Genomic DNA, 11,815 nt, shown 5'->3' on the forward strand with positions numbered 1-11,815 from the left:
CATGAATATCAAGTTCTACTAATTTGGACAGGGATTCTGAGATTTGGGGCCCAATTCATCATTTGCGTTTTATTCTGAACTCCCTTTACTTTTTTTTTTGCCTTATGGTATTCACTGGCTTTTATACTGCAAATTCATCAGCATGACGCATGTGGCTCATGAATTTTGCACAAAGCAAAAAATGTTTAGCTTTTTTTATTTTTTTAACCATTTTTGTGGCTTTGTAGTGCAAAAAAGTCACAAAAATTTCTGGCTGACATAGAGTCACTCCAAGTGAGGACTGGAGTACATTTGTGACAAATGTTGAGACTTTAAAAAGTTGCAAATGATAAATCAGGCGAAAACATCTTGAAACCCTAATTCATGCCCACACAGTGACCAACTAAAAACAAACAGTGGAACATTTATATAATAGACTTAAAGCGCACCTGTCAGCAGGATTGTGCTCAGTAAACTACATACACTGTCAGATGGGCAACATTACACTGATTAAAATGATACCTTGGTTGATGAAATCCACCTTGTGGTTCTTGTGTAATCTTTACTTTCAGTTTGGAGATAATGATATGCTCATGCTCTGGGGCAGCCTGTGGGGGGCGCTCTATCTGGTGGTCTGCTTACATATTCATCTGTATGCTCTTATGACAGCTCACTGTGCCTTCACTGATCTGCCTCCTATTTTACCTAGCCCCACACTACTAGATGCATTATGTAAAGTAGGAGGCAGGACAGTGAGCTGTCATAAGAGCATACAGATGATTATGTAAGCAGAGTACTAAATAGAGTGCCCCCCACAGGCCGCCCTGAAGCATATCATTATCTCCAAACTGAAAGTAAAGATTACACAAGAACCACAGCATGGATTTCATCAACCAAGGTATCATTTTAATTAGTGTAATGTCGCCCACCTGACAGTGTATGTGGTTTACTGAGCACAATCCTGCTGACAGGTGCACTTTAAAAAAGGTGCAAATGAAAAGGTGAATTTGGTCCAATCAAAAAAAGATGCAAAACACAAAAAACTCAACAAAAAACAGAAGCAAATGTAATAATCAATCGGGCCCTTTGTGTAGAAAACTGAAGCATTGCAATAAAAATGTATTTTATTAGTATTGTGTCATAGGAGTTTAACTCCACTAAATAATATTCCATCAATCTGTTTTTTTATAGGTTCAGTGCATACAGACGTGCCAGTTGGAATAAAGGATAAAACTACTGTGATTCCTATTTTGATAGAAGCCAAAGATAATGGTATTCCTTCTTTAACATCCACGACTATACTGGAGCTACAGATTCATGATGTAAACAACCACGTGCCCTCATTTTTAGAGAAGGTGTACAGAATCAATGTAAGTGAAGACTCTGTAGTTGGAGAGGCTGTTCTTACCTTTACAGCTGAAGATTTGGATTGGACCCATGAGAATGCTTATATTGACTTTTCCGTTGTCAGTGGAAATTCTTACAATCTATTCAATGTACAAGGCATTGGAATTCTTTCACAGCCTCCATTTGTAGTCATTGGGAAACTTATTCTTAATGGGAAATTAGACTACGAGACAGACACAATGCACACGTTAGTTTTACAAGCTTCGAACCGAGGATTCTACCCTTTTAGCTCCACTGCCACTGTATTGATATCTGTTCTTGATACCAATGACAATCCGCCAATTTTTCACAATCTGGAGTACCATATTAGTGTCAAGGAACATCTGCCTTTAAATACAGAAGTGATAAGTATACCAGCTTTTGACTATGACACTGGAGATAATGCTGACATAGTATACAGCATCGTTTCTGGGAATGATGAAGACATTTTTACAGTTGATTCACAAAATGGGACTATCATGCTAGCAAAACCTTTGGATTATGAAAGTGTTATGAACTTTGCTTTGGTTTTAAAGGCTAGTAATGCATGGAGCACTAAACATGATGAAGCATTGACAAAACTCTACATTACGGTGCTGGATGAAAATGACTTCCCACCTCAATTCTTGTTTAACAGTTTAAGCTGTGGCCTGTCTGAAAATATGCCCCCCTTCTCACCAGTGTGCACAGTGAATGCCATGGACTTAGATTCTGGACCATTTGGTGCCTTGAGTTACTCTATTCAATCTATGTGCCTAAATGAGCCCAAGCAAGAGAAGTTTTTCATAGACTCATTAACTGGAGATATTTATACCAAACACCAAATTGATTATGAGACCCAAAAGAAATATTGTCTTGTTATTCAGGTGAAAGATAGAAGTGAAGCCACAGCTTGTGTAATGGTTTACATTGACATAGAGGGACAGGATGAGTTTCCACCTATTTTCCATGAAGATGAATACCTTTTTGAGTTACCACAAGAAAACAAACCTGGACAAGCTATAGGCAAAGTGGGAGCTTCAGACAAGGATGAAGGACTTGATGGAGTGATCTATTATAATCTCGAAAAGCCTTCCCAGTTTTTCTCTGTCAATGCAACTAGTGGCGTCATATTCTTGACAAGAAGTGTTCATAAGATAAGAAGTAACACAAGGAAAAATTATGACATTGCTGAGTTTGTGGTAAGAGCCCAAAGCCCTAAACTAGACTCAAAGTCATCAACCTGTACTGTTCGAGTTAACATTTCAACAGCTCTAGAAGGTTACCCCATTATGTCAGCAAACATACTTTCCATCAGTTTCAGTATTTCATTTGTGGTATTCTTGCTACTGGCTATAAGCCTTATTGGAATAATTCTGAGATTTAAGAAAAAAGATGTTGTAAATGCTTGTGGGATAAAAGAGGTTGGTATTCCTGCTCTCCCAAATACCAATGGTAAAGATTGCATGTCTGATGAGTGTCCAAAGTATGAAAATATCAAGAGCAGCATAGTTCCAGATACAGCAGAATGGCTGGGGTTAGTTGGCATTAGAGAAAAGAAAGACACTGGGAACAAATGCAGGAATTCAGACTCGAGTGGTCATGGCTCAACAGAAGGGGAAACTGCTGAAGATGAAGAAATAAAGATGATCAATGAGTACCCTATTAGAAAAGAATCTGGCTCTGTTCTTAGTGAAAGAGCCTCTCGAGTTCCAGACTCCGGAATTCCGAGAGACTCTGACCTTCTGTCATGTGAGTCAGACGAAACAGATGTGGTGATCGGGTCAGAAAGCACAGAAAATGTAGTGATCCTCAAGGAGGAAAATGGAGAAGGAGAATGCCATGCATACTATAACTGCAAAAAGGACTTACCAGCAACGCACCACAATAGTGAAAACAACTCAAAAGACAAGAAAGGTCTACCAGAGACCAGTCAAGACTACATCTATGTTCCTATGTCATATGACTCCAGATACGGTTCTCTGGCATCTTTAGTGGCCTCTGATGAGGACTTGAGAGGAAGTTATAATTGGGATTACCTGCTTAGCTGGGAACCCAGGTTTCAGACACTTTCATCTGTTTTCTGTGATATTGGTAGACTAAAAGATGAAAAGCTGCATAGGCATGTACCTAAGCAAAAGAAACCTTTTATTTTTCCACCCCCATTAATCACATCTGTTGCACAGCCTGGAATAAGAGCAGTACCACCTCGGATGCCAACTATAATGTCAGGACAGACATTTGTAAAATATCCGCGTTCACCTTTTTTCTCTAATTTGGCATGTCAGCCTTCAACAATGACCCCAACCTTTTCACCTTCACTGTCCATGCTCACGGTTCATACTCCATCAGTCTCACCGGTGCGTTCAGACACAAGAATTAATGGAACATCAGTGCCTGCATTGTCTGAGGAACTGTTGATACAGGAGTTCCAGGTATGAGACCCACATGCAGTATTCACAACTGTATAAACTTTTGGGGACCGAGTAAGGCATGTCTAAAGAAATCATTATGACTCTGCATTGTGTTTCCAAATCTGCATTTCAACTACCTATATGGAATGGTACGCAGTAAATTCTAGCCAATTAACATGGCTAAACTTGACTGTTCTGCTTGTCTTATTTGTCTGCAAGAAAACAATTTGTTGATCTGCTTACATTTTTGTAACGGTTTCTGAATTCTCCACCGTCCACAATGCATGAACATGGCTGAACTGAAAACCATTTGTGCAACCAGTAAACTCATTATCATAGGCCAGTATTTACCAGCATTTAATTATATATTACTACTACTAGAGTTTAACAATATTTTATTTATATTCTCCCTTAGATTTTTTTTGTGGTGTATTATTGATGATACATAATATCAGCCATAAAAGTGACATTAACTCCTTTATTTTTAAACCCCTCTTACTGAGCCAGTAAAAGAGGAAATGTATGGTGTCCCATGACACTGCTCATGGATCTGTGGTGAGGTTAAAAAGCGTTTTTTTTTTGCTTGGAACACAAGATTGCTTGGGTAGCAGGCTGCCCTGATTCTAATTTTGTCATTTTTTGTCAATAAGACAACATGTATATAAGGAAGTATATCTGACAGAATTCACATTTTAAAATACTTTTATTTCTAAGAACTGAGTGACGAACTGAATTCAACAGTATTTATCGAACAGTTACAGTCTACATAAAAAGTTGGGCAATTTTGTAAACATTTTGCTACACAAACCTCCATTTGTTTCTGAGCCATTGGGTCTCTTCTGCTCTGTTTAAAGCCTCCTTTAGATATTTGTATAAAACACATTTGTGAAAAACTGGTAATGGTGGCATTAGTGTTTTTGATCAGTGTGTCATCCGTGTGTCCGTTTTTGTCATCACTGTTTTTCTGGTATGATTAAAGAATTAAATTACAAAGCTTCTCCTATCCTTTACAATGTTAAACACGGACAGCACACTGATGACACACGGATGCCATTCGTGTGCTGTATGTGTTTTTTCACGGACCCATAGATTTGTACATTGGCGGACACAGACAGAAGGGGGCAAGAACAATATATGGGCCCTTTGCATTTCAATAGCTCATCATAATGCACAAGTCCACCTGTTTTGGAGGTGGAAATGGGCCCCCCTATCTCTTGGGCCCCTGGGCGGCTGCACCGGTTGCACCAATGAGATGTCTTCCCCTGGACTTGTATTGGCCTTTCTCATGCATGCTGCTGAAAAAAAACAGATGTCTCCATGTGTTTTGCATGGACATGCGGTCGGCGTAAAAACACGGATATGTGCATAGCAGCATGGGTTATAATGGGCACGTGTGGTATCTGGGAAAAAAACGGATGCCACGCGTATTGGAAACACAGACATGTGAAAGGGGCCTAAATGCCAAATAAAACTAAGGTTTTTTTCTAATTTTGATTATTAGAGAGAAGTTCAGTTCACTGACAAGTAGATCACAGTTAGGGTTCATGCGTACAATTATATTATGGATTTTTGTTATATGGATCTAAAATGAATTGCCTATAAATTGCTATGGGTTTATACGGTACATTTCTGATTTGTGACATTGATAGAGATTTTTTTTGTTTGTTTTACAGATATATGCAAAATATGTGAGAAAACAAAATGTTTAATTGCATGTCAGATTACTAAGATTTTCTTAACTCGATAGATTACTTCAAGAGAATATGGTAACTTGTCATTGCAGTATACTGCCACCGTGTAGGATCCTTGCAGCAGCACCATAAAGTAGTGATCCTTAGAGTTAAGCTGATCAAATTCCTAAAAGGCTATTACAAAACAAGACATAACTATAAATTCAGGACTAGTAAAGAATAGTCAACTAACCTTTTTATGTAGACTGTGAATTGTTAAAATTGGAATTATACTTATATATGTACACCATGAGGGACATTTTGTTTTTTTACTTTAATGGGTGTATCTTTGGGTAGAAAACATTTTTGCAGTTGGGTTCTATTAAAAATGTGGCCATATTTGGTTTTTACAGAATCTCTGTCTACCTGCACCTTTCTGGATGCAGCATGTGTTAACTGAGAAACATGTCAGTGAGCTCTACTGTCTGTTTCTAAACTGATCTGGGCTGATCATAAGTCTGCTGAGAGGAGCTCAGAAAAAGACACATGATAAAGATGCAAACTGTCCATCAGAACAAGTTCATTCTCAGTTAACTCATTCTGCAGCGAGCAATATGCAGAACCTGTGTTAGCCACACGGAGTGGAATTTGTAATAAAATTGCTAATATTATTTTCAGTCTAAAATACATGTATTTAAATGAAAAAAAAATGCGCCTGAAAGGGTGTGAGGCTATGAGCCCACGATGCAGAAATGCTCTGGATTTTTCCTGAGCGTTTCTGCATCTCCCTGGCAGAAAAAACGCATGCGGATTGTACATGCGGATTGTACATGCGTTTTTCCTGCCTGGGACATGCGGAAGTGAAGCGTTCTTCACATGCTTTTCCGCATGTGGGTTGACAAGCGCTTTCCAAGCGATTTTAGCATCACTTGGAAAGTGCTTGTCAACTTTATCACACTATATAAATCCATGCGGCATGGATTTATATAGTGTGACCCCAAAGAATGGTTAAAAATAAAAAAATAAATCTATACTTACCTTCTGGTGGCCCCTGGAGTCTTGCTTCGCTCTGTCCTGGCTGCCGGCAGATCGCGGTACACTGAAGGACCTGCCGTCACATGACTATGACGTCAGCGCAGGTCCTTCAGTCCACCGCGAGCTGCCGGCAAGGGAGGACAAGCGCAGCGGGGGCCGTCAGAAGGTAAATATAATATTTATTTTTTATTTTATTCTTTTTTTCACAGGTTCTATGGTACCCGGGTCCGGAGGAGAGTCTCCTGTCCTCCACACCCGGGTACCATCCGCACATTGGAACGCATGGATTCCGCATGTACAGATGCAGTGATGCGGAATCCATGCGTTCCAATGCAAGTCAATGGCGGCGAAAACGCAGCGCTTCCGTGAAATAATTGGTAGTGCTGCGTTTTTTTCCGCAATGATAATCCGCAGCGGAAATTTCCACAGCATGTGCACAGCACATGTGGATTATCATTGGGGAACATGGCAGACCTTCTACCATGCATTTTTTAAGCGTTTCTGCAGCATTTTTGCCGCTGCGGAAACGCTTAAAAAACGCATCGTGGGCACACAGCCTGAAACCTTTAGTATGGACTGTTACACCACCAGGCACGAAAGTCAAACTGCCATAATGTGTCTTATCCTGAGGTTACAACCCTTATATAATTGTACTATATTTTTTACATATGAAGAGAATTACTTATACCGAGATCTATTTAACACAAATTGTGATGATAACATTACAACTCAATTGTTTATGAGAACTTTTTGTTTATGCCTATGAGCAGCAAAAAAATCATTCATTCTGTTTCTTAAAGTGGCCAATCAAATGCCCCACAACTTGTGTTAATCTGCTGTAAAGTTTTATTAATGTATTGTGTGCGATCAAGAGCTGAGCCTGCACCATACCTGGCAGATGTCGGCTGTCTTACACAGCTAGCATCTGTCTGGAACAGCAGCGACTAGAGTTTTCTTTTATTGCTGCTTTATCATGTAAATGTTACGTTCAATCACTGACAGTGGCATTTAAATAACCCAATTTCTGGTTCGCGCATGCATTGGCTCCCAAAATGTGAATCAAACCAATCCACCTGTAAAAATTGAGAAATAAAAAAAAATAAGCATATTTAGTATTGTCTCATCCCAAAAAAATCTGATCTTTAAAAATATCAAATTAACCCTTTAAAATCAAACGCCAGAATTGCAGGTTTTTGTTCACAGCATCTTAATAAAATAATAGAATAAAAAGAGATCAAAGTGGCATATATACCACAAAATGTTATAAATAACAACGTCAGCTTGTCAATCAAAAATCAATCCCTCCCACAGCTCCATTGATGGAAAAATATAAAAGCTGCCAGTCTTATGGTGACACAAACCAATTTTTTTTTTACAAATTTCCATTTTTTGTACCACTAAAATACTGAAAGAATAAACTATACAAGTTTGGTATCACTGGAAGAATCATGTACCAGGTCATTTTTACTGCACAATGAACACTATAAAAGCAAAATCCAAAGAACAATGGTGGAATTGTATTGTTTTCACCATTGGGAATTTTTTGGTTTTACAGTAAATTATAATTTATTTTACCTTATGTCACTACTTGTCCCACAAAAAAATAAGCCCTCATATGTCCCTGTCAACAAAATAAAAAAAGGTATGACTTTTTGGAAAAGGGGAGGAAAAATACAAAAGCGCAAAAATGAAAAAATTACCTTGTCATGAAGAAGTTAAGATAACCAAGAATGTAGGATATAGAAACAAATATAACATTTTGGCTATTTTTTCCCTATATAACAGTTTGTATTAAAAATATAAACTAGAAAACTCCGCAGTGGCCAGTGTGAAAATTGCAAGATCCCTAACTTCCTGTTGTTTCAGGAAATCCACATTTACATTCACCACAGTCACTGACTCATATCATATGTATTGAAGCATCAAACAAGCATGTGCAAAGGTCATTGCATAATAAGGGACAGCAGGGTCAGGTGTGACATTGGCTGTTGAGAAAAAAAAACATTGCCAAAAAAGAAAAAAAAAATGTAACACAAGACCTGATTTAACCATTTGATCATTTTCTGATGATAGCGTTCCTTTAAGGTCTTAACAGTTCTACCACATTTACATTTTAGACAATAAAACTTAGAAGAAAAAAACACTGGCAAACACAAAAGGAGTAAATTCAAATTTAGAGATATTCAGAATCAGGTTATCAATTAAATTAAAGGGATTTTCCACTTTAAATAAAGTGTAGCCCAAACTTTATAATATATCTAAAATAACAGAGCAGGTACTCATCCTCCCACGATCCAGCGCCAGCTCCCCGCTGTTGCTCGAGTCTCAGTGTTTTGGACATAGCAATGTTGTCACGCCGGTAAAGTGCATCACTGCTGTAGCCAATCACTTAGCTCAGTGGCTTGTGCCATCTACCTTGGCTGAGTCACTGAGCTCTTCCTGGGGTCCACTTTCCTGAAAGTGGGAAACCCCTTTAGTGGATGCATCAAAGTTCTTCTTCGATGGAAAAAGAGATCAAAATTTAAGTATTACATGAGTTATATGGGCACAGGACATGTCATGTGGAAATGTGAAATTTATCAAAATGTGTATAGTAGGAAATTGATGCCTTTGCCTATAGTATCCAATGAAATTGTTACTTATGTTTTACAAAAGTCATCTGGAAAATTAGATCTTATTGGTTGCTACTGGCAATTTTTCAACTTTCTCTTTGAATTATATTTGATAAATCTCCATGGTGGCTGGCTTCATCTGGTCTTGTTTGACTGGTGCTTAATGTAAATCAGGAATGGCAATTTTCAACAGTCAGAGTCTACATTTTCCCAATGGTCAGTTCGCCATCACCTTTTAAAAAACTGAGTTCTAGAATAATAACTCAGTGGTGCAAAGGTGGTAAATTGTCTATTCCTGATTCATTGCTTAACAATTGTCTGAAAATCTATTGTATAATCTTACCTCACTATGGAATCTATTTTAGATGTTGAGTGGGGCAATCTTACTAGCTATAAAAGTAACTTTTAATGATGTTTACCAAATTATTTCTATTTTATATGTACACAGCATTCAGGAAATATTATGAATAAATGAAAAAAAAGGGATATTATTTTTCAGACTGTACCAAATGTATTAAAAATAGCTGTGTTTTAAATGCAATTTTCATTTTATGCCAAAATAAAGACTTTGTATAAAACATTTTATATTTTTAATATTGTTTGTATAAACTACCTAGAGGAAACATATTCTTTTGCCAGTTGAGGATTTGGTTTATTTAATTTAAAATATTCATGATGTGAAATAAGGTATAAGCTACAAAGGAGTGAATCTTTTAAAATTCAAATTCAGATGGTAAGTATTCCTCACTGCTGTGATGTTGCACACTATCTGTAATGTTTATTCAGTGTTTATGGCTTTCGGTCCCTATCTCTATGGCTAAGCTGCAAGCTATGTTGTTCTCTCATTATCCAGATTCGCCCCAAAATTGCTGCTGCATTACCGTCATCTGCTTTTATACAGTCTAGGATAGTTCCACGGTGTGATGTGATAGCTGCAAGGCATTATGGGAAAGAGGTCATGTGAGCCTTCTCTGGCTAATACTATCTTCTGCATTGTGTAAAATGGCAACTGGTATTCTTGGCGATACGTGCAAATTGAATTGTAAATTTGTTTAGTTTGCTGGGTTGAGCAAAGTTTTAAAATTTTTACACAAACTCAATTTGCATCAAATTGATTCACTGGTATAAAAATCTATTCATGAAGTGACGTAAGGTGAAAGACATTTTTCAAAAAAAGATTTACATATTTGTATTTTGTTTTTCTTTTCTATTCCTAGTTTGGTTGAATGAGTGGAATATGATGTAGGGTAAAAAAAAAAAAAAAGTGTTCATTCTACGCATATCCAGCTTGCAGTTTGAACTGTCCACCCGGCAAGGGGCCCCATGCTTGTCCTGTAAAAGTGAATTGCCTTCAAATGACTGGACTTCTAGACTCAGGGAGTTTGGTGACCCTTGTGAGGGTCACACTCCCTCTCCAATTGATCCCTGGGAAGAATGTGGGATCCGCTGCATTCACGGGCATGCTAAAGACTATCTAGTGGCCAGAGTGGTCATCTTGTACCGCAAAAAAGAAGCTGCCATACAGCTACAATGGCTGAAAAATAAAAAAGTTATAGCTCTCAGAATAAAGCGATGCAAAAACAATTCTTGTTTTCTATAAAATAGTTTTTATTGTGTAAAAGCGCCAAAACATAAAAAAATATATAAATGTGGTACTGCTGTAAACGTACTGACCCAAAGAATAAAGCTGCCTTATCAATTTTACAACACACGGAATGGCATAAAAAACTCTCCAAAAAACAATTCCTGAATTGTTGTTTTTTGTGTATTCTGCCTCCCAAAAATCGGAATAGAAAGTGATCAAAAAATGTCACGTGCCCGAAAATGGTACCAATAAAAACGTCAACTTGTCCCGCAAAAAACAAGCCATCACATGACTATGTCAGCCGAAATATGGAAAAATTATAGCTCTCAAAATATGGCGGTGCAAAACCTAGTCTTTGCAAAAAAAAAGGGGTTTTCGTGTGTGACAGCTGTCAATCATAAAAACCCAATATAAATCTGGTATCTCTGTAATTGCACCGACCCGAAGAATAAAGTTGTCTAATCACTTATACCGCATGAGAAATGGCGTAAAAAATAAACAAAAATAAAGGGTTAGGGTTGTGCTAGGGTTAGGTTGTGCAAGGGTTAGGGTTGTGCTAGGGTTAGGGTTGTGTTAAGGTTAGGTTTGGGCTAGGGTTGGGTTCGGTCTAGGTTTAGAGTTGGGATAGGGTTAGGGTTGTGCTAGGGTTAGGGTTGGGCTAGTGTTAGGGTTGGGGTTGTATTAGGGTTGTGGTTGTATTAGGGTTGGGGTTAGGGTTGTGTTGGGGTTTGGATTTTTTCAGAAGTAAAGAAAAAAAAAATGGTGACAATATGGCAACTAGTGTTGAGCGCAAGTGTCGCTACTTCAGTTTGCATAGGGTGCTCAAGCTTGCACCGAGTATAGCGGGTGCTCGAGTGACATGCTCAAGTCTCTGCCCCATATGTTTTGCAGCTGTTATACAGCCAAAAAAACCTCGCGGGGATTGCCTGCAATGCACGAGCGATCACCGCATGTTTTTTTTTGGGTGTCTAATAACCGTGAAACATGCAGGCGGGGACTTGAGCATGTCACTTGAGCACCCACGATACATGGTGCATACCCGTGTACCTGATGCAGACTCAAGTAGCGAGCACTTGCACTCAAAACTAATGACAACTTATTCAATATTATGACCTAATGTTATTAAATTCTGTGTCGTACCTCTGGGTTCAAAAT

The 11,815-nt window shown here is 38.2% G+C and overlaps 1 protein-coding gene across 1 annotated transcript in view; it reads left to right on the plus strand.

The window, feature by feature from the left end:
- The window catches only part of DCHS2 (dachsous cadherin-related 2), a 464,316-nt gene extending 454,665 nt beyond the window's left edge, over positions 1–9,651 (plus strand). Inside the window, exon 20 of the mRNA XM_073645211.1 lies at positions 1,171–9,651. Coding sequence (XP_073501312.1) covers positions 1,171–3,785 — 2,615 coding nt within the window. The 3' untranslated portion in view covers positions 3,786–9,651. The remainder of the gene's footprint in view (positions 1–1,170) is intronic.
- Positions 9,652–11,815: the final 2,164 nt, after the last annotated feature.

Source organism: Phyllobates terribilis, unplaced genomic scaffold, assembly GCF_046119375.1.
Source record: "Phyllobates terribilis strain yellow unplaced genomic scaffold, ASM4611937v1 Scaffold_1__5_contigs__length_1240528914, whole genome shotgun sequence".
NCBI lineage: Eukaryota > Metazoa > Chordata > Amphibia > Anura > Dendrobatidae > Phyllobates > Phyllobates terribilis.